Source organism: Zasmidium cellare (assembly GCF_010093935.1).
Source record: "Zasmidium cellare ATCC 36951 unplaced genomic scaffold M409scaffold_41, whole genome shotgun sequence".
Taxonomy (NCBI): Eukaryota; Fungi; Ascomycota; class Dothideomycetes; order Mycosphaerellales; family Mycosphaerellaceae; genus Zasmidium; species Zasmidium cellare.
This window is the reverse complement of record NW_022986985.1, coordinates 183588-207829: the sequence shown is the minus strand read 5'-3', so window position 1 is coordinate 207829 and position 24242 is coordinate 183588. Positions and strand designations below refer to the sequence as shown.

The following is a 24242-nucleotide window of genomic DNA, read 5'->3' as shown; positions in this document are numbered from 1 at the left end:
ACTGGGCGATCGCGAGATGGTCAACTGGAGCAGGTATTAAAGAGCTCCAATGCCATGCCATGAATCCAACTGATCAGATTATACAGTGTCTTCGATTGGAAGCACCGCGACCGACGAGGCCTTCACGATGAGATCAGCGCCTTACTCCCGTCCCATCGTAACCCAGACACCGTCTCGGCCATCCCCGCGAGAGAAGTCACATTCGTAGCACTCCGCCTGAAGTACCAACTCGAACAAGTCATTCCCTGCGAGCTCCCCGAAGAGCGCGTCACGAAACCGCACAGCGATGTTATCAATCCCGCAGTCATCAAGACGGCCAAGTCAGCGGGCAAAGTCTCCGGTTCGGACGACGACCATGGCGCTTGTGTGATATACTGTCTTCTGATTGTGAAGCATTGGTTTAAGAGGCAGGCTATGCTCGAACTGTGGGACGCTGATCTACACGAGCTACGTGCCACTGCTTGTGAGGTGCTGGCGAAGCACATAATCGAAGACGAGGATGATCACAACTATCTCATGGAAGAGGTGCTGCTGAAACGCTATAGCATAGTGGTGAACGGCGAGGACACTAAGCCAGCCAATGCAGTCGAGAAAGCTGTGGACCTACATGCGGTGCGCATAATTGGCAGCTCAGGCTATCAAAAGTGCGTCAACCATCTCTGGAGAGGTTGGTTGGTGCAAGACGAGGACGACCCAAGCCGGTTCATCGACTACAAGCTGAAAACCTCGACCAACTACTGGGATCACTTTGACCCTGACCGAATGCGAGTACCGCAATACCAAAATGCCCTACAGGTTCTCATAAGTATCATATTCCTTGCACTCTACACAGGTGCGATCAACACTATCAACCCTGGCGGAGAGCTCGATGTGGTCGAAGGATTGCTCTACATCTTCACGGCCGGCTTCATCTGCGACGAGGCCAGCAAGTTCATCAAGATCGGACGATACTACTTTGGCTTCTGGAACATCTTCAATACGACGCTGTACACCCTGCTCGTCATATCCTTCGTGCTGCGCCTGATCGGTCTGGGTCATGAGTGGAAATCGGAGACACGGCTCCACTACAACACGCTGTCTTACAACTTCCTCGCCTTCAGTGCGCCGATGTTCTGGATGCGCCTCCTCCTGTACCTGGACGGTTTCCGATTTTTCGGTGCCATGCTGGTCGTGTTGAAAGTCATGATGAAAGAGTCTTTGATCTTCTTCGCGCTTCTCATTATCGTGCTCATTGGATTCTTCCAAGCGTTCATCGGCATGGACCAAGTCGACGAGAACATCACAGCCGCGCAATTCATCGTCAAAGCCATGCTCAGCGCCATCATGGGTGATCCTGACTTTGACTCATGGGGCAATTTCGCACCACCATTCGGCCTGATCCTCTACTACATCTACAACTTTGTCATCATCGTCATCCTGCTGAACGTGCTCATCGCATTGTACAATTCGGCGTACGAAGACATCTACGAAAACGCCATCGACGAGTTTCTGGCCCTCTTCGCGCAGAAGACGTTGCAATTCGTTCGGGCACCTGACGAGAATGTCTTTATCGCGCCATTCAATCTCATTGAGATATTCGGTCTCATCTTGCCGTTCGAGTGGTGGATGCCGAAAGCGAGATATGAACAGCTGAACGATCTCGTCATGGGTGTGATATACAGTCCTTTGCTGTGCGTCACTGCCCTACTCGAAACCAGAACAGCCCGCAAGGTACGCTGGAACCGTAGCCGCCATGAAGCTGATGACGATACTGTCGAGGAATGGGAACAACTCGAGGGCGAGCTGGATGTCGAAGGCACCGGATGGAGCAAGAGGGTGGAAGAAACCGCCCCTAACGTCATCTCGGATGCTGCGTTGACAGAATTGAAGGATCTCAAGGAGCAGATGAAGGAGCTCAAAAACATGGTTCGAGAAATGACACCACAAGCTGATGGCGCAGATGGTGGACGTGCCTAGGACCTGTCTCTCAGTACGTTGAACTGGCGAAAATTTGAAAGTGTTTGTACTTTGCCATGTCTATCAAGGGCGCTGATGGCGTGTATTTGGCGACTTGAATACGATAGCAGGTCCTACAGTCATGCCTGGCACTGTTGAAGATCTTGAGATTACATTCCAAAAAGTCCTCACTATGAAACTGCAGGTTCGTCAGAAGTGCAACTCTGTCGTGGCAGCTTCAGCAGGCGAATATCGTAGCAATCAACCAACCTCGGGTTACAATTTGCTCTTGCAAACAAAACTCCACAAATGTGCAACACAGTTCGGGTCCTTGTGCACTTGGCTGAAGTCACCTGGCGAAGATCACCACCCGAACGAGAAGGACGGTTCGCTAGGGTACGTGCCAAGTAGAGCACCTCCACCAACTCTCTTATCTCGAGAGCTTCGATTTGCTTGTCGAACTCGGCCACTAGAGATCTGCTCGCCTTTGTGGCTGCACTACATATAAGCCAAGACGCCCGAAGCATTACCTTGAACGACGCTCAACGGCTATAAAGCTTTTTGTGGAAGCTGGATCTCTACGCAATCGCCATATCAGGAAGGACCGAGGACGATGCATCGGTCCTACGGTAGTTTCCGACGACTACCCGGTGTAGATCTCGTGCTATCTAATGGTTTGCCGCGTAGCCAGACACCTTGTACATTTCTAGTGAGTGCTGATCGATGTGGCAGGAGTGAGTAGAAAAGGTGGTGAGGGCCCAGCCTTTTGAGGTTGGGTCTTTGCAACACAACAACAAAACCAAGCCTTGTTGTCACTACCGGTTTGCATCTTGGCAGCCATGAAGTCAATATCTTTCTTTTTGCTTAATCTGCCATTGGTACTCGCTGTGCCTTTGTCGAGCAGGACAGACTATGCCATCAAGAGCTCGCACATTGCTCCCCGTGAATGGACGAAGCTGAGCAGAGCAGACCTGGACCATCTCATCAGTCTTCGAATTGGTCTGAAGCAGAACCAATTCGACGAGTTAGAACGACACTTGTACGAAGTGAGCGATCCCAATCACTCTCGCTATGGCCAGCACCTGTCCTTGGAAGATGTGCAGGGTCTCAGCGCTCCGACTGAGCACAGCTGCGATTCCGTGCATGAATGGCTCGAGGGTCACGGCATCACCAGGGATCACGTCGAATACAGCCCTGCAAAGGACTGGTTCAAGATGACGCTGCCAGTCTGGCAAGTCGAGAAGCTTCTGGATACCGAATATCATCAATACGGCCACGAGAACGGCAAGCAGATTGTCCGAACTACTCAATATAGTCTACCAAAGTCGCTGCACAACCACATCGACGTCGTTCAGCCGACCAACTTCTTTGGAAACTGGAAACTCCACTCGACCGACTCGAGAATCGCCGACTTGTCGGTGCCTGTCGAGGAGGCTTCCGTGCAAAGCTCTTCCTCGTCTGCCGCCGCAGCTGCAGCGCCAGCGTCTTGTGTGACGGGCTCACAAGCCGTGTCGCTCCAATGTCTTCGCGACTTCTACAGAACCAGCAACTACACCCCTCAGGTGCCAAAGAAGAACTATGTTGGCACCACGAACTACTTGGGCCAAGTGCCTTCCGTTGTCGACTTCAAGGCCTTCATGACCACCAACCGGCCAGATGCCAACCCGACATATCAGTTCACCACGCAGCTGATCGCCAACGCTTCTAACAATCAAGCCAGTCCCGGTGTCGAGGCAGATTTAGACGTCGAGATGGTAGGAGGCTTTGCTGTCCCAGTAAGTTGATCATCGTGATACAAAGTCAACGAAAGGCTGACGATCTGTTAGACCAACTTCACGACGTACAGCACGGGTGGATCGCCGCCCTTCAACCCAGATCAAAACACCCCAACGAATACCAATGAGCCTTATCTGACCTGGTTGGACTACGTCCTTGGGCAGAAGAGCGTTCCATACGTGATCACTACCTCGTATGGTGACGATGAGCAGACAGTTCCACTCGACTATGCTCAACGAGTCTGCTCAGAACTTGCTCAACTTGGCGCTCGTGGTATCACGCTCCTTTTTAGCAGTGGTGATAGTGGAGTGGGTGCGAACGGAACTTGCGTCTCGAACGACGGAACCAACAAGCAGCAATTCTTGCCAGGTACACTTCTATATCCTGCGACGAAATGAAGTTCCACTGACGTTAGGCAGCTTTCCCGGCTTCGTGTCCTTATGTCACCACTGTTGGCGGAACGCGAGACTTTGCTCCAGAGCAGGTGGCATTTGACACTGGCAATGGCTACGTTGCTGGAAGCGGTTTCTCCAACTACTTTGCCCGCCCTGACTATCAGGTAAAATCAAAACACATTCAGTATAGTTTGATTATCGTACTGACTCTTCCTTTAGCAAGCTGCCGTCTCAGCATACTTGACGACTCTCGGAACCAAGAACCAGGGCCTGTACAACACGACCGGTCGTGCGTATCCAGATATCTCCGCTCAGAGCTACCGTTTCCTCGTCAACTACATGGCTGCCCCGACACCCGTCGATGGGACCAGTGTTGCTAGCCCATTGGCGGCAGGCAGTAAGCCAATCGACCCATACCTTTTCACGCGAAAAGACGCTAATTCTGAGCAACAGTCCTCACACTTATTAACGACGCCCTGATCGCCAAGGGCAAGCCTACTCTTGGTTTCCTCAACCCGCGACTTTACTCCACCAACGGAGCTGGTTTCAACGACATCGTCACTGGCAGTAGCACTGGATGCGATACGTAAGTTGTCCCTCTCTTGGGTTGCGATTCTCTCACTGATGTGGCTCTCTGTAGTGCTGGATTCCCTGCTGGAAAGGGATGGGATGTCGCTTCTGGGTTCGGAACGCCGGACTTTGTTAATATCAGAGCTTCGCTGGGCGTTTAGATGAAAGCAGATGTGTGAACGAGTTGGATGAATAACGAAAAGTGTTCTATCATTGTCTGCTAGTTACGTTGATCTAGTAGTAGAGCATACGATACCAAGAGGACGCTATCGAAAACTAAGACCAAGGCTTCGTGCTGGTCTGGTTCCTTTTTAGCCGTCTAGTCCAGACCTACACAATGTCCCCTTTCACATGCCATTCGTCAACGCCTTATTTGAATGGGCAGTATGTACCGGCTATACGCCGGGAATCCTTCGGTTGGGCAAAACAAGAAGCCGGAGCCAGATGACGGAAAGCGAAACGCAACCGACTTCAGCTTTCTCAAACACCACGATACACGAACACTCTCAATTGTTCCCTCTATTCCATGGTCCCTATCGACGGATTTGTCTGCTGCGATGGCTGAACCGCCATTTCTTGTGCCATGTGGCAAATTTGCAATACACAACGGCTGACGGGTGACTTATCGGCCCCAACACGCCGAAATAGCAACACTGCGTCGGTGGCCGACATACAAAGCCGCCAGCATGCCCCCGGTTTTCTTGACGGACTTCTTGATGATGACGATTACTAGGACCTATGCAACGTGATATCATCCCATGGTCGAATTATCCCGAATCTAGACCCAAGCCTCTGACGTACCGGATTATGGTTCAATAAAGGAGGTCCTTTCGACCAAACACATCGTCGACTTCCTGGGTTTTCGCTGGGTTTTCATTCAACATGGACGAGAAGTCGATTCTGCGGAATTCGGGCGTGCGAATCGTGGAAGTTGGCCCCCGAGATGGATTGCAAAATATCAAGTCGGCGATCCCGACGTTAACGAAGGTGGAGCTTGTCTCGAGGCTGAGGAATACGGGACTGAAATCGATCGAGTTGACATCTATGGTGTCTCCACGAGCGGTGCCACAACTTGCCGATGGTCGACAATTGCTGGCCGATCGCGAGATTCAGGGGTTTCTCCAGGACGAGGAAGTCCGTCATCCAGTGCTGGTACCGAATATGAGAGGACTTGAGAGAGCGATGGAGCTTGGAGTCGGAGAGGTTGCGGTCTTTGTGAGTGCGAGCGAGGGCTTCAGTCGCACGAATATCAATTGCTCGGTTAATGAAGGTCTCTCCCGCTCGCGACAGGTTGCTCAAAAGGCACTTGAAGCTGGGTTGTCTGTTCGCGGCTACGTGAGCTGTATCTTCGCCTGCCCATTCGATGGACCGACTTCGCATGAGACAGTGGCTAGAGTTGTGAAAGACTTGCTGGATATGGGATGTTACGAAGTCAGTCTTGGAGATACCTTGGGAGTTGGGAGTGCCGTTGACGTGAAGTCTTTGTTGGGCCATCTGCAACGCTCAGGGGTTCCCATTGACCGACTCGCTGGCCACTTCCACGACACGTATGGCCAAGCCGTGAGCAACGTCTGGGCGGCGTATGAGTGTGGCGTGAGGGTCTTCGACAGCAGTGTTGCTGGTCTTGGCGGCTGTCCTTACTGTCCCGGCGCCAAAGGAAATGCAGCGACCGAAGACGTGGTGTTCCTGTTCGACAGAGCCGGAATCGAGACCGGCGTAGACCTGGACCAGCTCGCAATCGTCGGAGCCTGGATATCTGCCGAGCTCTCGATGGCCAATGGAAGCCGCGCAGGCGCAGCCCTTGCTGCGAGACAAGGTTTCCGAGAGCAACCACGCTCGCATAAGGAATCATTCGGAAAGCTCGAGCAGGAGGAGGTCATGTCAAAGGCTCAAAAGGACGGCTCCAGACTCTTTCAAGCTGGGGTCAGTCTACGGGCTCTGTGGCAGGTATGCCATCTTCTCTGGCGGTCAAGGCATAAACTGGCGCTGCCGCTGGGTCTTTGAATTGTAGTTGCTGCTCCCTGCGACTTGTCAAAGGCCATGATAGCCTTGCTGAAGATGGATGTCCATCACAATTGCTTGAAGCCTCTGGAGTGACCTGGCGCTTCCTCCATCGATCAGTCCTGTGCGGCACCTAGGACTTCACCAGCCATAGCATTGCGACCAGCTGCCGATCGCTCGGGCATTGGACCTGCCACAAGATTGTTGTCTTAGCCTACGATCGATTTGAATCTATGGATAGTGCACGAGCATCACTTTGGGCCTACTATCGCCAAAGATCTGACGACCATGCTGCTTCGCACTGATTTTGCAGCCTCGATCGCGTTGATCAGACGGAACCAAGAAGCATCGACGACCTTCGCCAGGGCAAAGCACGAGAACCATCGACTCCATCTGCAGGACAGTAGCGGCTGGGACGCTTGAAGCAACCCGGACCGCATCCGGCTATTGGAGAGTCTCCCCTCTCTACGGACGACTTCAATTTCACCACGGTGGTAGTTAAGTACGGACTTACAATGGCAAGCCCTTCTTTACATTCGGATGAACTCGCAGCAACTGAGTGTACTTTCGAGTCGCTCTAGGCAACAGCTTCGGGAGATTCGATTGCTAACTGGCTGCAGCTGAGCATAGGATGTTTGAGCTGATACTGAGAGGCTGAAGGGTAAGAGTAGAGGGTTTCTCTACAGCAAGACCGAGGGTGTAATAGGCCCCGACTCACGTTGCAATACCGATGTGAACCTATCTATATGGTCTATGCACTCAGCCGTCTACATCCTCCATTGCGCGCCACTTCCACTGCCTGCTTTATGCTTCTGTGGACTGGGTTAGCCTGGGTATCGACCGATATCCAAGCGTCCGGCAAATAAAGTGGTCTTAAGAGACGCACCATGCTGTGATCAATGCCCGTTGCTCAAAGTTCCATTGGAGACTCCATGAGCCAAGGGCTCGGTATGTGAAGCCATCCAACTGCGATACATTCCGTCGAAGATCTGTAGATCCTGGATCGCATCGCTCAAAGACGTCTTGATCTCTCCGTCTTGCGTGAGGCACTGGTGCAAGTCCAGCAGCTCGGAGGTATATGCGTCTTCATACGAGCCCAACATCTCCCTCGTCTGCATTTCCCCGGCTTCATTGAGCTCCTGCACAACGACTTTGATCGGAAGTCCTTTGACGTACGGCGAATCGTACTTGATCGTGACCCGTTTCTTCTCTCCGTACACGGCCAGATGTGCGTCAAATTCCGGCACGGCGTCGATGCCAGATTCGTACGTCACGGCGAAGGGCTCCCGGCCTCCGGTCCGATTGTGGTAGTTGAAGATGGCGGAGTAGAAAGGGCTGTTGACAGAAACACCGCCGACAGAGTCTGGCGTCCCAAGTGCCTCTCTCATGAGCGAGATGTCGTGGGATCCAAGGCTTCCGAGGAAGCGGCAGTACTTGACGTGTTGGTTGGTCAGTGAACCAGTGTGATCTGGGAAGGCTTCGCGATACAGCAAATCCAGCTTCTGCGAGCGGGCTTTGCTAGCATCAGCCGGGAAGTCCGTGTTCCTGACCGCAAACGTGCCCGACTCGTCGACAAATTTGGAGTTGGGCCCGCTGAAGTCCCTAGATCTTGCGTAGAGAATGCGAGGGATGCTCGCCACCTCGCGCTTGAAGGTCTGTGTAAACGATTTGGCGTATCGGCGCATGTAGCCCACAAAGACACGGGGTCCTCCTGCAGCGGCTTCAACAGCAGCAATTCGCCTGGCGGAATCGACGGACAGCGTGAGCGGTTTCTCGACCATGGCGTGCTTGCCCGCTCGGAGGGCCGCGATGGCATATTCTTCGTGGAACTCGTCGGACGTAAGAACGAAAACGACATCGACGTCCGGGCTCTGGAAGATGTCTCGCGGGTTTGTAGTTGCCAGTGGAATATGAAACTTGGCTGCCGTATGAGCGACATTCTGGAGAGTCTGGGTCAGAACTAATATGCTTAAGCGTGGACGGTGGCTTCCTTGGGTATATTCACCTTTGCGGAAATGTCACATATTGCCGTGACCACGTACAAATGGCTCAGCAATCCCAAGACCGGCAGATGGCAGACCTGTGCCACTTCGCCAGCGCCGAGAATGCCCACGCGGAGCTTGGTAGCCATCTTAGTTGAAATCGGCGGGAACTTTGGACGGGTGAGGTTCAAAGTTGGGCGTGTGTTATTCGAAATGGCGGTGCAACAAACTTATTATGTGCGAGCACCCACAACGATTGCTTACCAGCTGCGTGCTCGAATGGGTGGTCCTACAGGCGCAGCTACTAGGCCGCATATTTTGAGAAGAAGAAAGTGTGTGCAAGCTTGATGCAAACGTGGCGGTAGCCAGCCCCTGACAGAAGCCGACATCCCCAGCCGAAGACGCTGTCGGAAATTCTGCGGGTAGTTGCCTCTTTAGGCAATTCCTGGCCGACATAGGCGAATCGACTCCGACTCGACGACGCCCGACGGCGTGAAGCGACTTGTCTTTGATCTGCGAGTCTGGTAGCAGACGTCCGGGCCATTATCGCTGGTCGTCTGAAGGAAATGGAGCTATTCCTTGATATGATAGTGACCTATACATCTTGTGCCATCCATCTCAGAAGTCGGCGACATCATGTCGAATGACAACATCAAGGTAGCGGTCGTTGGCTACGGGCTGTCAGCCAAACTTTTCCACATCCCATTCATCCGTGCCCACAGCAGATTCAAGTTTGAGGCACTGGTCGATCGACGAGCGACCTCTCCATCATCAGCTACAACCCCAGAGTTGAATGGTGTCAATATCTTCAGTTCTCTCAGCGAGTTGCTTGAGAATGGAGAATTTGACGTTGCTGTGCTGTGTACACCCCCGTGGACGCACTACGAGCTTGCCGTGCCTTTGATTACGAGTGGAAAACATGGCAAGTATTGCTTCATCCTGGCGAGAATGTGGCACTGCTGACGCTCAAGAAGTGGTTTTGGAGAAACCTGCAACACCGACAGCAGAGGAGGCAAAAGAGTTGCAAAGACTGGCCGCGAAGCATCAAGTCCGCTTGGCCGTTTACCAGAGTAAGTATGGACACCAGCGAGCATGAGCCTGGCAATCTGGCTTATAATCCCCCGATAGATCGACGCTGGGATAACGATTTCCTCACGGTTCGCGAACTCATCAAGCAAGGCACTCTAGGAGCCATCGTTGAGTTCGAGACACACTTCGACCGCTTCTGCCCCGACGTCGCACCGGGTTCGATCGCGGAGTCCAAACCGGGCACAGGAATCGTATATGATCTCGGCGTGCACCTCATTGATCAAGTGTACTGCTTATGGGGCATGCCTGATCGAGTCACCGCGTTTGTAGACCATTTGCGGGATCCAAGAACGCAGGACATGTGCACTCTGTTGCTGCACTTCTCCAAGAGATTGGTGACGATCAAGGCAACAACACATAGCGCGGAGCAGGTGCAGCTGCGGTTTTGGCTCAGAGGTGACAAAGGAAGCTTCAAAAAGGTACGCATTCTGTGCAAGGTTGTGAACCATACAACGGCTGAGTCCAGTCCAGTACCATCTTGATATCCAGGAGCCACAGCTGGCTGAGGGTAAGAAGCCTACAGATCCAGAATTCGGCGTCGAGCCCGAAGACCGTTGTGGTAGGTGCAAGTTGTCGAGACTCGGTCCTTTCGTAAGTTGCACAGTCTTTGCTGATCGTTTTGTTGCCAGGCATCTTGACCTTAATCGAGAACGGGCACCTGGTCGCGACACATGTCCCAAATGTGCCGCCCCAGACATACTCTGCTTTCTACGACCAACTTGCGCAAGCCCTTCAGGGGCATGACGCTCCTGAACTCCCCACGATGGAACAAGCGATGGAGGTCTTACGTCTGGTCGAGATGTGCTTGAAGTCTGTTGAGGCAAGAAGAACGATGGAATGTCGATAGTTACGGAATTTACCATGTCTGGTTTTCAATAGACACTGTAAATACCTTGAGCCAAGTCGGTCTCAAAATCGAGGCCCAGCGCCGCCCAAAATTGCGATGCCTCGTCCAGGTTGTCAACCCCGCCTTCGTAGATGGTTCCAGAGCTGGATAAGTTTTCCGGCAATGTGAATGGCAATGAGGGCATGGTAGCGATGTCCTGCGAGTTCGGCTGCTCACGAGCGCTCCGGTCGTATATCATGGCCTCTCCTTCGATGTTGACACCTTTGGTCTTTTGTTTCTCATGTAGGCGATCGGCGATGTGCAACAGCGCCTCGGCCAGTTTATGTTTTGCAGCGGCTGCCCACCAGGTTTCCCCGATATCATGGAGAAGGTGGACTATCATCTCGAAAGATCTTCGTGTAGCCGCTGTTTCGCTTCCAGTCTGCGGCGAGCTGAGGTCATACCAGAAGATAAGCAGGACGTTAACGATTGCGTATACCGTGAACGGCCACGTGCAGCATTTATGTCCCGTGAACTGCAGCGACTGAAGAGCGCCTACCGTCTCTGTCGCCCATGCACGGCAGTGCTCGCGAGATGTGTAGCACGCCAGTCCACCGCTGATCTGGCACATGCTCGTCTCCCGATGCAGTAAGAATGGTCTATGCACGAGAATCCGTACTGCGTTGATACTGGCGCAGAGTCAGTCAAGCATGTTGCGATAGGCATTCATTCGATCACACTTACTGGGTGCGAAAGATAATGCACTGCTCTGAGTAGGGATCCAGCAGCAATGCTCGTTCATCGAGCTGAGCTAGCTGTCGTGTTATGTGATCGCGCTGCATCTCCCCGGCCCTGGTGAATATGGTGTCACGCCGGACGCTAGGAGAGTACAACCAGCGCACAGAGTCGTTAATGATCAACGCCAAATCACAGTTCAGAAGGGCCGCGTCTCGAACGGCCTCGTCATCTACAAAGTCCTCGGCTACAAGCGGCGGCACATCGCAGTCTAACTCGTTGATCAGGAAAGAAGTCCCCTCCATGGCGGCATTCATTCGGTCCATTGCAAAGATTGACCACCACATGCGTTTCTGTAACCGAGTCGTCGGGTTACTCACACATACTTCGTCCCGACGGTGGAGGCCCATTTCCTGGGCTATGCGGACTGAGATTGCCAATGCGTCAAGAGACGAGTTCACGCCTTCCCGGCCCTCCCAATGCAGACTGGCCAGGATCGAGGCTTGAAGCACAGCGAGGCGTTGGGATCCCACGTCGACGTCAACTAGCGCTCGAAGCCTATGGTAGAGGATGTCGCAGATGCTTCGCACGTCATCGCCCTCGTCTTTTGAGACCAATGTCTCATCTGCGAATCATTAGCCTCGATCTTGAGCCCCGGAAAACGTACTGACCAAATGATTTGTCGCAATATCGGGCGGCGGCAAGGAAAACAGCCAAAATGCGCACCAATGGTGGTGGTTCGCCATGCCCAAAAAAGCGAGAAAGAAACTCGGCTCGATCGATGACAGGCAAGTACGGGTGAACATGTGTAAAGTATACGTCTAACAGCTGGCCGCTGTGCGATGGCCTGGGTGACCTAAAGCACCCCAGAGCGTCGAGGTACTGCAACTTCGCTGGGGATAAATCAATGCTCGTGTAGTGCGTCTTCCAGTCCCAGCCACTGCCTGTTGGCAATCGACAAATGCTCAACCTCTGGGAGTCAGATGGATCGGGGGCCCGGAAAGAACACAAATTGGTGATGATCTAGCGTTGGAGATTCAGTCTAAGCACGGTCGATCCGGATCGAGACTCCAACACGTCTTACTTACCTTATGCTTCAACTCGCGACGGAGCAAAGCAGAGAGCGGATTGGTATCTCCAATGAGCTTAGACGACACCGGCCTCCGCTTTGGGCGTTCGGGAGACAGGTCCTCGTCCCGCAGGACGTCAAGCATAGTCGAGTAGCGCAGCTCATCTCTCGCACGCTTTGGACCCCGCGGGCTGGGTTCTTGATGTGCAACGCTAGCTGGAGTGGCAACCAGGCTGGCCGAAGGAAGCGGCGCAGCAGACAATATGTGCGGCGGCGATGGCGGCGGTTCAAGTGAACATGGGCGACGGTCCTGGGTGCAGCGCTCGCATCGGTTGTGATCGCTGACGGTAACGCATCGCTTCTGCAGGCCGCGTCAGGTCACTGTTGTGGATGTGGTAGTACGACAGCAGCTGGGTGTGGCAGACCTTGTCCCTTTGGCAGCGCACACAGGCACGTGTCGTCTTCCGCCGTTTGGCTGCGAGGCCGCAGTCAGGGGGCGGCGTGAACCTTAACACAGAGCGCATGGCGTACGCATAGTATGCAGTGCGGACTCTGAGGCAAGGAATAAAGTGCGGGTCGGTCGGTTGACCGCTGCATGTATGTATTCCTCGATGGAAGGTGAGGTGGCAGGAAGCTCAACAGTGAAAAGCAGGGTGTAACAGCCTGATCTCCTCCCGTCCTGGTGCGGGGACGAGCGAATTCGGAAGGTTTACCCGCGGCTAAATGCACCCCCCCCCCCCCCCCAAAAACCAAACACACTCATTTCATAGAGGTCAACGACGGTGGCTGGGGAGCACGTTATTATATTGCTACACATGTAGATTGCGATTTGTTCTGAGGATTCAATGAAGATTCAACCACGATGAAGCTCAAGAGGCGTGATGAATTTGGTGAGACGGCCTTTGGCTAAGCAGTGCTTCTTCTGTTCTACTTGATCACAAGGTAAAATTGCCAGTCAGGCGAATGTCGCTCGACGAGGCACCGACTTGCACACCGAACAGCCCCTGCGGCGTGGTCCAAGTCTGAGCGACTGTGTCCCAGTAGCTAATGTCTTTGCGAGTGAGGTACAAGTGGACAGTCTGAGTCTCCCCGTCACGAATTTTGACATTGTCGAACCCACGGAGCACCTTGGTGGGGTTTTGTGCGACTGCTGGCATCTGCAGATACAACTGAGGCACCTCATTGCCGTCATAAGGACCGTCGTTGTGGATCGCGAGGATAACTACGACCGCAACGTTGTACAGCCTTGCATCCCCTCCGGGCGCATCTGCGACGTAGTTGATTGGTGTCTGGATGGCTGCACTGATGTCCCACTGCTTGTGGATCTCCAAGGCGCTGTAAGTGAATGTCGAATACGAAAGGCCGTGTCCGAACCAGAATCGCGGGCTGAGTCCGTTCTTTTCGAATCCTCGATAGTCGATGGACACGCCTTCGGTGTAGTTGAGCTGCGGGAATGGGTACGGCTCCTTGACTATCTGTGCCTGTGCATAGTCGGATGCATTGCGGGCGATAGTGTAGACGAGTCTACCGGAAGGGTTGACGTTGCCGTACAGAATATCCACCAAGGCAGCACCCAACTCTTGCCCGGCCAGGTTGGCCCACACTACAGCAGTAACGTTTGGATGATCGACCCACGCCTGCCGAAGAATGTCAATATGGCAACATGAAGTGAGCGTGTAGGTCACTGACCTCCATATCGACGGGTCCGACAGACTGGACCACGACGATGGTGTTGTCGCAATTGTCAGCAACCGTCTTGATCAAATTGTCGCCGTCATGTGTTAGTTTCAAGTCAGGCCGGTCGTAACGTTCTCCACTGAACGAAGAGACCACTGGCAAGCAAACTGTACCGCGACGGGCGATGGCCGCCGCGAAGGTGAGGTTGAGACTTGTTGTCCAATCCACCGACGTCAAATCCTGCCTGGCCCTCTGAGTCAATGCGCTTATAGGGTCGACCAAGCGTGGATCTATCAATATCAGTGGGGTCTCTCAAAAGCTTCGGAGGCATTGGTGAGCCATACAAAAGGTAGTTCCAGACCCGCCGCCTTCTGCAAGTGTGCCCTGCGTGAAACCTATGACCAGCGTATCGGTGCCGAAGGCATCTTGTAGAGATTGCTCGCGCGAATCGCCGCCGTTACCGTAACCATATTGATTTGGGCCATAGCTACATGATGAAAGCATATGTTAATTGAGGTGTACTGTGGCATTTGGATTGACGACTCACGGATTCTGTCCTGCCGCAGGACCAAAGAGGCTTATAGTTGTGGGTTTGACCAATGGTAAGCCCTTCCTGCCTGGTGTGTTCTTCAACAGCACAGTCCCAGCAGCAGCGACTTCCTGTGCGATTGTCTGGTGGTTGTGGCGCTGTGCATCGACAATAGTTTGTCGTGGATCATCATTTACGTTAATCTGGGGGTAGTTTCTGTCTTGCCCCAAGAGGAAGTAGGGTGTCAAGATTCGCAAAGCAGCGTCAGTCAGTCGCCATTCAGGTACAGACCCATTCTTCACGGCCATTGTGTAATTTTCTCCATAGTGGGACCAGAAGCCTGAACCTTCACCTAAGGACAGAAATCCAGGCATGTCTTGATCTGTGCCCGACATGATTCCCTTAACGGTGTAGTCAAGGGCAATCCAGTCAGTCTGTGTATAGCCTTGGAAGCCAAGGTGCGTTTTGAGGATGTCGTTCTGGAGATAAGCATTTGCCGATGCCTGCGTATTGTTCAAGGACGGGTAGCTTGTCATAACGCATGCCGCTCCAGCCCTGACTGCCTCTGCGTACGGCCACACTAGAATCTCGTGCAGAGTCTTCGAGTCCATGTTGCTTGAGTACCAGTTGCGCGCATACTGCTGGCCTTCATATCCCAAGAACTGCTTCGGCTCAGCTTGTACGCCAGCCCCTTGATGTCCAATGACTGTTTCGTAGCCCGCAACTCCGATCAGGTATGGTTCGGCTCCAAACCCTTCAAAGTTCGTTCCACCAACTATCGTTCGAGCCAGTGCCAGGACAGGGCCGAGGACGGAATGAACTCCTTTGGCTCTTAATTCGGTAGCTATAGCAAATGCTCGTGCACGGATGAGCTCCCTGTTCCATGTCGATGCAGCAGTCACGCCGGGGGGGAACCCGGTACCATAGCTATGACTGTTTCCTATGCCAGTATCACTGTCCAAATAGCACAGGCCTGAAAAGTTCAGTCGAGGAATTGGACTAACACCTCCCTGACAATGCCGGGTGAGGTCAAGATTGTTTGGGCCAGGGCTTGACAGTGAGTGGTAATATTAGCATCATCCTGAGCTTCCGCGCCGAGATATCTACACGGAATTGGACTTACGGATAGCCATTCCCAGTGCATAGGCCCACCTTTTCCTCGATTGTCAGCTGCGAGACAAACCGTTTTGCTCTAGCAAAGGCGAACTCCCAACCGCTTCCTGTCGCATTGGGTGGTGAGTACGAGTATGAGGTGACAGGCTCGCGCGGGTAGTACGGGTCGTCAGAGATAGAGACGTTCTGCGGTTGGTAGATATCCTTACCAAGCGCAAGAGCCGGAAACACCAGGCAAAACGTGCGCAAATGCATATTTGGAGAAAGCTATAGCGCTGCTACAACTGACTGGACGTGAATGAAAGGGTGTCACTTCTCAATTAAAAGTGGCTCGGCCCAATAAATACTGAGTTGACAAGAACCAAGCGTTGGCATCATCAGGGCCCGATGACATTCAAGTTGTAGACATTATGCGGGGCTATTCCCTGGAGAGTCATGGGGAGACAGTTCCTCGTTGCTCTTCCCCGCGTTCGATCTGCTTTTCTTCGTGCCGAAGTCTGCGGATCAGCCTGGGTGAGCTGACGTCGGAGTACTCAGTTGCCATTTGACATGCTCCGACGATTGTACAGGGAGTGCTGTGCACCTCTGTAGCCTCAGAAGCGCTCCGCTACTGGCGACATCCTCGAATCAGATAAGACGGCTGGCCAAAGCAGGAGGCCGAGTGGGGACTGTGGAGATGTGTCAGTGCCCTGAAGACCTGTGTCGGGGCTTGGTGAGGCTCCGATTCAGAAGTCTGAAAATGGCAGAGAAAAGCCGACTTGAGTACGTTTCGAGTAAGAGGCATCCGACACGGTGTCCAATTTCTTCCGCAAACGACGTCGTCGCGCCTCTAACCCCTCAAACCGAACCATGTACTGTGGAGACGACATATGGGATGCGGAGACTCCATCTTCTAGAGATGTTGGTTAGCCTTGTTCCACACCTTCGCATATAATTCTAGTGTGTCACCCAGACGAAAGTTCTGCGTTGTGTTCTAAAGCAAACCCTTTCACTCAACCGACAATCCTTACCTTAAGATTTATCAATCATGGTTTCGCTGGGAGCAGCTGCGCAAAGGCGAGCGGAGCTCAGTGGGAAGACAGGTGTCAGCGCGCTGGCATCCAACAAGTCGGCAGTGGGAATAGCCATCTTCGCATCGTCAGCATTCACTCCCCACTCTGCAGGACTGCCTGCTCTCAATGCCATGTTGGCTGACTTCTCAATGTGTAGATTCGGTGGTATTCTCTATGGCTACCAGCAAGGCGTGCTGGGCCAAGCTCTCGTCATGCCGTCCTTCATTGAACAGTTCCCGGGAATCCATGCATCGTCGTCCCAGACCGGATGGCTCACTTCTATCCTGCAGCTCGGAGGTTGGGCGGGAGCCCTCTCGTCTGGCGTGCTCTGCGAGGTCTTCAGTCGCAAACATACCATTTTCGTTGGCGCTCTCTGGTGCGTGCTCGGCAGCTATCTTTGTGCGGGCGCCATGACATCGGACTACTTGTTTGCAGGCCGGTTCTTTACCGGCATTGGGGTGGGCACTCTGAGTGCAGTTGGGTACGTTCTGCACGACAATCATCAGAGCGAGAACCCTGCTTTGTGTCTAGCTCGTGCTGACATTTCTAAGTCCCCTGTATAACGCCGAGCTTGCTCCCCCTGAAGTTCGAGGATTCCTAGTCGCCATGCAACAGCTATGCATCACTATTGGCATATTTCTCGCATACTGGATCGCGTATGGCACGAATAATAGCGGCGGTACCGGTGAAGGGCAGTCACCCATGGCTTGGCGCGTGCCTTTGATTATTCAAGGCGTACCGGCTGTTATTCTCTGCGTTGGAGTATGGTGTATGTTCAAGGGCCAAACTCACGTTGAATCACGAAATCTGGCTTACACGCGACTTAGTCCTACCATTTAGCCCTAGACTTCTGATGAACAAAGGACGCGAAGACGAAGCGCTGGCAACTCTTTCACGTTTGCGTGCCTTACCCCGGGACCACGAGCTCGTCCAAGTAGAACTCCACGAAATCAAGGCAGAGGTAGAATTCGAGCGCCAGGCCTTTGCAAAGCGGTTCCCGAACATCCAACGGAATAGTGTTTGGCGTAACGAATTAGCACAATATACAAACATCTTCCAGACCAAGGACTCTTCCAAACGGGTAGCTATTGGAGGATTGGTGATGTTTTTCCAGCAGTGGTCAGGCATTGACTCTAGTAAGTGTCATTCCGCGGGCTGCTCTTCTCCCATGGCATCTATTCACTGCTTTGTGCAACAGGCTAACGATACCACTACGATCTTCAGTCATCTACTACGCGCCTGTCGTGTTCCAATCGCTTGGACTTGGTGAGGGCACCATAAGCTTGCTCGCCACCGGAATCGTTGGAGTCATCAACGTCGCCGTCACTATACCTGCTATTATGATCATCGATAAAGTAGGCAGGAAGCCACTGCTGTTGTTTGGCAGTACCGGGATGTTCATCAGCCAGGTCGTCGTGGGCGTCATAGTCGCGACGTGCTCTAACGATTGGGCCGCCCATCGAGCAGCTGGTTGGGGAGCGGTCGCATTGATCTGGTTCTACATTGCCAACTTTGCTTACTCCTGGGGTCCCGCGAGCTGGACCTTGATTGCAGAGATTTTCCCGTTATCCATCCGAGCCAAAGGCTCTTCGATCGCCGCCAGCTCAAATTGGATGAAGTAAGTGCTCAAATTGGGCCTGTACGCGATGATCTGCGGGAATGCTGACGTGTAATCAGTAACTTCATCATAGCGTTCATTACACCGCCTATGCTCTCCGGCATAACTTGGGGCACGTACATCTTTTTCGCCGCATGGCTCCTCTTAGGATTTCTGTTCATCCTCTTTGGTAACACTTCCACATCTGTCTTGGGTGCCACGATACTGACTTCGCATTACAGCCGTACCAGAGACAAAAGGCAAGACTTTGGAAGAGATGGACGCTGCGTTTGGAGGACACGCCAGCGAGGAAGATATCGAACTCTTGGCAAAGGTGCAGCGAGAGACGGGGCTAACGGCGCTTTTGCAAGGCCGCACGAATGTAGATAATCCGGAAAAGGGGCCTTTGGAAGCGGCACTCCACGTTGACGCTTGAGAAGCGCAGGACATTTGAGATTGCGGGAGCACAGGTGTCTCAGCAATACAAATGTGGCGCATGGACGCGCCGTGGAGGTCTTCGCCGCAGTTTCGCGCACAGAAACTTGACTCCTTGCAACAGAGTCGTGTAATGCCAGCGTAGCAGGACGTTTGTTCGTTCGCAGTGCCAAGCGTGGGCGAAAGTGAACGCCCATGTTACTGTGATAATAATGTAAGCCAGTCGTGCCGGTGTCCTCAGCCTCATTCCTCCACGTGGAGGACCCGAAGCCGGGTCAGCGAAACTCGCAAAATGCCCCCAAGCTGCTATATATGTTGCGATCACCCCCCGGAACACGAAAGGAGGATCCGCTTGGCCCAAATCAGAAGCTCTAAGAATTGCGGCCAGTGTGACGCGAAGGAATCAGTATGTACGTTGTTCCGATACGAAGCTATACCACTCCATCTCACGACGTCAGCTGGTCGACCTGGTCTGCATGTTTTGTAAACGCGGGGCTGGAATCCTCTGCAGCGTTCCTGCGTCAGCTTCACGCCTCTACGATACGGATGGACGGGTGGCAAACTGGTGATGCAGCTGGAGGCTGATGCTTCTCAATCCAACGACTGCTTGACTTCGGCGTCTCCCGTCAGGCTGTGCAGCAGGAGCAGATGATACTGACTGACGAAACGGAGCTCGTCGGATATTTTCTCAAGTGACATTACGGTCTGTGTATACTATTTTCGACACTACGATGCTACAACCCTACCTTTGCACGAGGCAGCTTGGTTCTTAGTTTATTTTCTACTCGCTTTATGGAATGGTTCACACTGCGTCATTCGCAGAATCGGTTACTGGTTGGCTCCAAGCTCTTCAGTTTTGTGTTAGGAGGTCATGGCTGACACGAGGTCTTCGAATGCCATTCAAAGGCATGACGATCATGACTACCAAGGACAAGGGATATAAGAGATCGGCAGCACAGTCCTTGCTGCATGAACATCCCCATCATAAAATACCTTAATACCTCGACAATCCCAAGCGACTACGATACTCTCTACCACCATCGTTTGACACCATCTACATACACACAACATGCAGTACACTTCTGTTGCACTGTCAGCGCTGGCCCTTCTTGGTGTCTCCCACGCAGCACCAGCTGTGAAGAGGCAGGCGACTCTTCCTGCACCACCAGCTACCCAGCAGGCGATCGTCAACCTTGAGAACACGATTGTCTACCTCACCAATGACATCGTGCAGACAAATCAGGGAAATGCCGAGAACGACTTCAACACCGCTCAGTCACAATTCACTGGGATCGAGACATCTGTCACGACTGGCAGCTGTCCTCCCCTGATCTACCAAGGCGAGATCACCACAGCCGAGGGAGCCATCACTGCACTCAACACTACCCAGAACAACCTTGCCCAGCTTTCTCTGGACCTCCAGAACACTGCGTCTTCTCAAGATACCATCAACAATGACTACTGCACTGCTTACGGAACATTCTTCTCCACGAAGAACTACATCTTCACCATCCTTGGCACATCCCAGAACGGCGCCTCGAACAAGGCCGTCGCCGCTTCGGTGAACGCAGAGGGCTACGATGCCAACAAGCTCGGACAGACCTGGACTGCCACCGAGGTCGCTCTCGAGGCTCTCATCTCCGCCCTGAACAATATCGCAGCTGGCCAGCCAGCAAGCAGTGAGGCCAAGACCGCTTTCACCAACGCTCAAAGCACCATTGCCACCTTCAGCAAGGCTGCCGATGCCTCTACCCCACACAGCTGCCCAGCGTCCAGCATCGCTGGCGCTACCGACCCCCAGAGTGCAATCAACGATGTCTACGTCGTTGAGCGTACTGCACAGAGCGCTTACTCCGACACCACCGCCAACAACGGACAGACCATCCCTGACTTCTGCACCATTTCCAGCTACATGTCGGCTGTGAACGCTTACGTCAAGGCTTGAATATGAGATGATCTGAGAAATAGGGAGACGAGAAACACGATTGCCACGACGAAATGTATCATTAGCTGCGACACGTTCCTTCCAGCGCATTGAGCACCGGTGTTAGGAGGCTATGCTATGACGAGATTGATCGGCTGGGTTAGAAAGTTGCATGTTGGATCTGCTGTATAGTAGACTATCAAAATAACAAAAACTACTGTCCTTTCTATTCACAAGACATACCGAAACGATCCTAACCCACACAAGCACGAATGAATTCCAACAAATGTTCAGCCTGCGCCGTATCCGACGTTCCGATCGACAACATATTACTGCAAAAGTTAGCAAGGGTCACTCTGTACCCTATAGAGCCCTCACCTGATGTGATTATGTCCTTTCAGAACATGGAACGTTGGAAGGGTGCCAGCAGGCTTGCTCTTCGCCCTGTACGCATCGAGAAACCAGATGTTTCCATCCGCGGTTGGCTTGCTGTGTGCTTGTCAGGCTGGAGACGTCTGAGAGGGATCCCTTCGACTTACATTTCCCATTCAACGATTCCCACATACGTTGGCAATTTCGTCGAATCGCTGTTCGATGTCAATATCGAATTCTGGGAGAAAGTCAACCCCTTGTCACCTACAGCACAGGGGAATTCTTAGGGAGTTGTCGGAACAGACCCAATGCCGTCTTAGGCTGAGAATCATGTTAATAATGGGCATAACTTGAATGGAGCTATACCCTCACCTGCCAAACATCGTTCGCGTCTGATCCGAAGTAGTCTCGCAACATCTGCATTCTTGTTGGATTCTTCGGGTCGAACCAAAAAGGCACGCTAATGTATATGACGCCCGCGACAGGTGGATGAAGAGGCTCTTTAGCTGGCAGAGATGGATCGCCTGACGATAATAAATCAGCATACACGGTTCCATGGCCATCTACGCAATGTGTAGCTCACCAGCGGAATATAGATCGGTAGCAATATGTGCACCTCCTGAGGAGTGGCCCAAAAGGACGACCTTCTCTGGTGATCCATTCCCATACTCCTCTGAAGCTATGTTGTTGAAGATCCATTCTCGAGCAGCTCGAATATCTTCACCGCCGCCTGGATACTGTACATGTGGCACCAGCCGGTGACTGATTACGACTGTCACAATACCTTGTTTGGCATAGTAACATCCTACGTTGGCGTAATTCTGTTGGATCGTGAGCGATCTTGTACTGCACTTCTCGTTATCGCGCCCCGTACCTTGTCACTCCACGCCTTATCACCTGAGAAGAAGCCTCCACCGTGGACATAGACAACGACGGGCTTCTGTGGGCTGCTTTCCTTTGGCACGTAGACGTCCAAGATGTTCCGTTCGTGAGGTCCGTATGAAATATCACGAACGACCTTGACGTCCGTCGGGAAATCGTCATACAATGACTTGTATCTTGCTCTCCATTTCTGGCCCCCCAAATGTCAGTAGAACTTCTAACATAGTCACGATTCGAGACCTTACCACATCATCTCCCTTGCCCCATGTCGTAGTTTCTTCACGAATTTGTCTCAGTACCGTCTCCATTGTCGTATGGAAGGAGTGTGAGAGTCAACTCAGGATTCATGTGTGAGCAGCTAAGCTTACTTGTATAGGCTCGAGGGAGGAGCAGCTTGCGTCAACAGGCCAGGGAGTCTGTCGCAAGCTGGGAGCTAGCCCTAAGATCGTTCAAATTTTTGGTTTAATAAGTGCATGCATACGCCCTTCGCTCAAGTCTTAGTGACAGACTTGTCTAAACGATGACAGCCTAATCGGGATTGAAGGAGGATTTCGCGGATATGCGACGATTACATGTACTTTCGTACGCAGTTTTGCTCAGCTTGGTGTATCAGGTACAACGCGCACAACAAAGCACGCAATTACGGAGACAGCCCTATATGAGAAGCACGCACGGACGTTTCGATCACATGCACAACATGGAAATCGTCTTGCGAAGAGAATCTTGAGAGACTTAAAGGTACACGCCACTTTGCCGAAAATAAATGTCACACTGTTGATCTGTCCGACTTATCTTTTACCTTATGACGCTTTCAACTTGTTGGCCGTGCGCCCGCAGATTGTCTTCTATACCACATCATCATTCTTCGTTCCAACCCAAGGCCTGCCCTCCACAATCTCAATTTGCGTACCGACGGGATCTACAAAGAACGCAAACTTCACCTTCGCGCCCTGCTTCGTGCTCGCCTCACCCGGCGGAATCAACATCAATGGCTTCGGCTCGAGAGCTTGTAGCCTCGCAGTAGTCCTCTGAATATCCTTCACTCGGATCGTTGCATAATGTGTCAAGTTTGGCACCTCAGCTCTAGGCGCATCTGGCCTGTCGACTCTCATGTCATGCTTTAACTTGAAACTCGAGTTTCCGAAGCGAAGTGCTTGGACTTTGACAGGACCGATGTTGAGATGTGCGAGATCGATGTCGATGTGCCCGAGATCTTCGAATCCGATGCCGTTGATGTAGAAGTCGAGAGTTTGATTCATTAGAGCGACAGAGGGTATGTCAATGCCGACGTCGACGCTGCAGGGTGCTGCAGGATCATGGTCGGTGGTTTGGGACATGTTCAGTTGACTTCGGTTGTTTGGTGATCTGATCAAATGCGTAGGATTTGAAGAAGTCGACTGGATGCCAATTGCTGGGACTTGACGACTCTATGCTGTGATGGACGGCCAATATTTATACAGCCTCGTGAAGCCGCTCCAACACGAACATCAACTTTGCCCACGGTCCACCATGCGTCTCCATACACGGCCACCGGAGACATTGGGGCGAGTATACTGATTGCCCAACTGGGGCTAGCTTGGCCAGTCTCAGGCACGAGGAATCTTAAGCTCATCGTTGAGCTCGATGCGGTAATCTTGACCGTTCCTTGCCGCAAACTCATAGAGGCTCCCGGTGCGCGCGGACACCGGCGAGACAGCGAATTATTTCAACTTGAGTGCTCCCGCGGCGTGCAACGAATCGGCACTGCCCAGGGCTGAGAGAACCACGGGAAGCTCGTCGTTCTTACTCGCCTCAGAAGGACAGGAGCAGTGTACCTACCATGCCTATCCGGTCGACCCGACAAGGCTGATAGCCGCGCATATCTATCTGACTTCCGTCTCACCACATCGACAATCATGAACTAAATAACTATTTAGCTGTTTCTAACCGTCATTCATCGACGGTCGCAAGATAATCGTGAAGACGAGAAGGATGGCACAGAGCCTTTCCCAATCGGGAAATTCTAGCCTCTTGTGGAAGGCACTTTCATTCACTCACAGTGTCGCTCCATGTTTCCGGATCGATCTGAAAAGCCTCGTTATTGGCGAAATGCTTGACATGATTCTGGAGAGTCGAAAGAAAATCAGCCTCGGCAAGAGCACCTTGCTCTCCACGCCACCCCACCTAGCTCTTTGCCATTGATATCATGTGTGGGGCTGTCTAGGACATCACTTTCCACGCAAGTCTGTTCACGGCCGACAACAAGTTGACTCGCCCGAAAATCGTCTTCGAAGAAAAAACGAC

At 52.6% G+C, this 24242-nt stretch overlaps 11 protein-coding genes across 11 annotated transcripts; 6 read left to right on the top strand and 5 right to left on the bottom strand.

Annotated features, from left to right (window-relative positions):
* Nucleotides 1-16: 16 nt before the first annotated feature.
* M409DRAFT_28166 (uncharacterized protein) lies at nt 17-1956 on the top strand (the record flags this gene model as incomplete). The annotated part of the gene is made up of 2 exons (XM_033808909.1): nt 17-33; nt 87-1956. 2 exons carry the CDS (start codon nt 17-19, stop codon nt 1954-1956), a joined length of 1887 nt encoding a protein of 628 aa, XP_033662324.1.
* An 818-nt stretch (nt 1957-2774) lies between these two features.
* On the top strand, nt 2775-4837 carry M409DRAFT_69783 (uncharacterized protein; the record flags this gene model as incomplete). Its single annotated transcript, XM_033818437.1, has 6 exons — nt 2775-3710; nt 3762-4080; nt 4131-4270; nt 4326-4503; nt 4560-4692; nt 4747-4837. The coding sequence occupies 6 exons, from the start codon at nt 2775-2777 to the stop codon at nt 4835-4837; spliced, it is 1797 nt and encodes a 598-aa protein (XP_033662323.1).
* A 721-nt stretch (nt 4838-5558) lies between these two features.
* Nucleotides 5559-6680, top strand: M409DRAFT_28164 (uncharacterized protein; the record flags this gene model as incomplete). Its single annotated transcript, XM_033808908.1, has 1 exon — nt 5559-6680. The coding sequence occupies one exon, from the start codon at nt 5559-5561 to the stop codon at nt 6678-6680; it is 1122 nt and encodes a 373-aa protein (XP_033662322.1).
* An 893-nt stretch (nt 6681-7573) lies between these two features.
* Nucleotides 7574-8808, bottom strand: M409DRAFT_37553 (uncharacterized protein; the record flags this gene model as incomplete). The annotated part of the gene is made up of 2 exons (XM_033810752.1): nt 7574-8617; nt 8683-8808. The coding sequence occupies 2 exons, from the start codon at nt 8806-8808 to the stop codon at nt 7574-7576; spliced, it is 1170 nt and encodes a 389-aa protein (XP_033662321.1).
* Nucleotides 8809-8872: 64 nt separating this feature from the next.
* Nucleotides 8873-10595, top strand: M409DRAFT_69780 (uncharacterized protein; the record flags this gene model as incomplete). The annotated part of the gene is made up of 6 exons (XM_033818436.1): nt 8873-8896; nt 9317-9581; nt 9634-9729; nt 9788-10167; nt 10220-10307; nt 10378-10595. 6 exons carry the CDS (start codon nt 8873-8875, stop codon nt 10593-10595), a joined length of 1071 nt encoding a protein of 356 aa, XP_033662320.1.
* A 25-nt stretch (nt 10596-10620) lies between these two features.
* Nucleotides 10621-12523, bottom strand: M409DRAFT_28161 (uncharacterized protein; the record flags this gene model as incomplete). The annotated part of the gene is made up of 4 exons (XM_033808907.1): nt 10621-11263; nt 11319-11934; nt 11981-12332; nt 12398-12523. 4 exons carry the CDS (start codon nt 12521-12523, stop codon nt 10621-10623), a joined length of 1737 nt encoding a protein of 578 aa, XP_033662319.1.
* A 790-nt stretch (nt 12524-13313) lies between these two features.
* On the bottom strand, nt 13314-15952 carry M409DRAFT_37549 (glycoside hydrolase family 3 protein; the record flags this gene model as incomplete). Its single annotated transcript, XM_033810749.1, has 6 exons — nt 13314-14015; nt 14068-14345; nt 14400-14450; nt 14517-14542; nt 14603-15634; nt 15708-15952. 6 exons carry the CDS (start codon nt 15950-15952, stop codon nt 13314-13316), a joined length of 2334 nt encoding a protein of 777 aa, XP_033662318.1.
* Nucleotides 15953-16724: 772 nt separating this feature from the next.
* Nucleotides 16725-18782, top strand: M409DRAFT_69778 (uncharacterized protein; the record flags this gene model as incomplete). Its single annotated transcript, XM_033818435.1, has 8 exons — nt 16725-16779; nt 16813-16834; nt 16907-17230; nt 17301-17518; nt 17577-17885; nt 17974-18367; nt 18427-18536; nt 18589-18782. The coding sequence occupies 8 exons, from the start codon at nt 16725-16727 to the stop codon at nt 18780-18782; spliced, it is 1626 nt and encodes a 541-aa protein (XP_033662317.1).
* Nucleotides 18783-19850: 1068 nt separating this feature from the next.
* M409DRAFT_59133 (uncharacterized protein) lies at nt 19851-20726 on the top strand (the record flags this gene model as incomplete). Its single annotated transcript, XM_033814105.1, has 1 exon — nt 19851-20726. The coding sequence occupies one exon, from the start codon at nt 19851-19853 to the stop codon at nt 20724-20726; it is 876 nt and encodes a 291-aa protein (XP_033662316.1).
* Nucleotides 20727-20958: 232 nt separating this feature from the next.
* On the bottom strand, nt 20959-22267 carry M409DRAFT_28157 (uncharacterized protein; the record flags this gene model as incomplete). Its single annotated transcript, XM_033808906.1, has 8 exons — nt 20959-21037; nt 21084-21194; nt 21245-21292; nt 21346-21398; nt 21450-21601; nt 21661-21898; nt 21952-22149; nt 22205-22267. 8 exons carry the CDS (start codon nt 22265-22267, stop codon nt 20959-20961), a joined length of 942 nt encoding a protein of 313 aa, XP_033662315.1.
* A 537-nt stretch (nt 22268-22804) lies between these two features.
* On the bottom strand, nt 22805-23296 carry M409DRAFT_28156 (uncharacterized protein; the record flags this gene model as incomplete). Its single annotated transcript, XM_033808905.1, has 1 exon — nt 22805-23296. The coding sequence occupies one exon, from the start codon at nt 23294-23296 to the stop codon at nt 22805-22807; it is 492 nt and encodes a 163-aa protein (XP_033662314.1).
* Between the last annotated feature and the right edge of the window lie 946 nt (nt 23297-24242).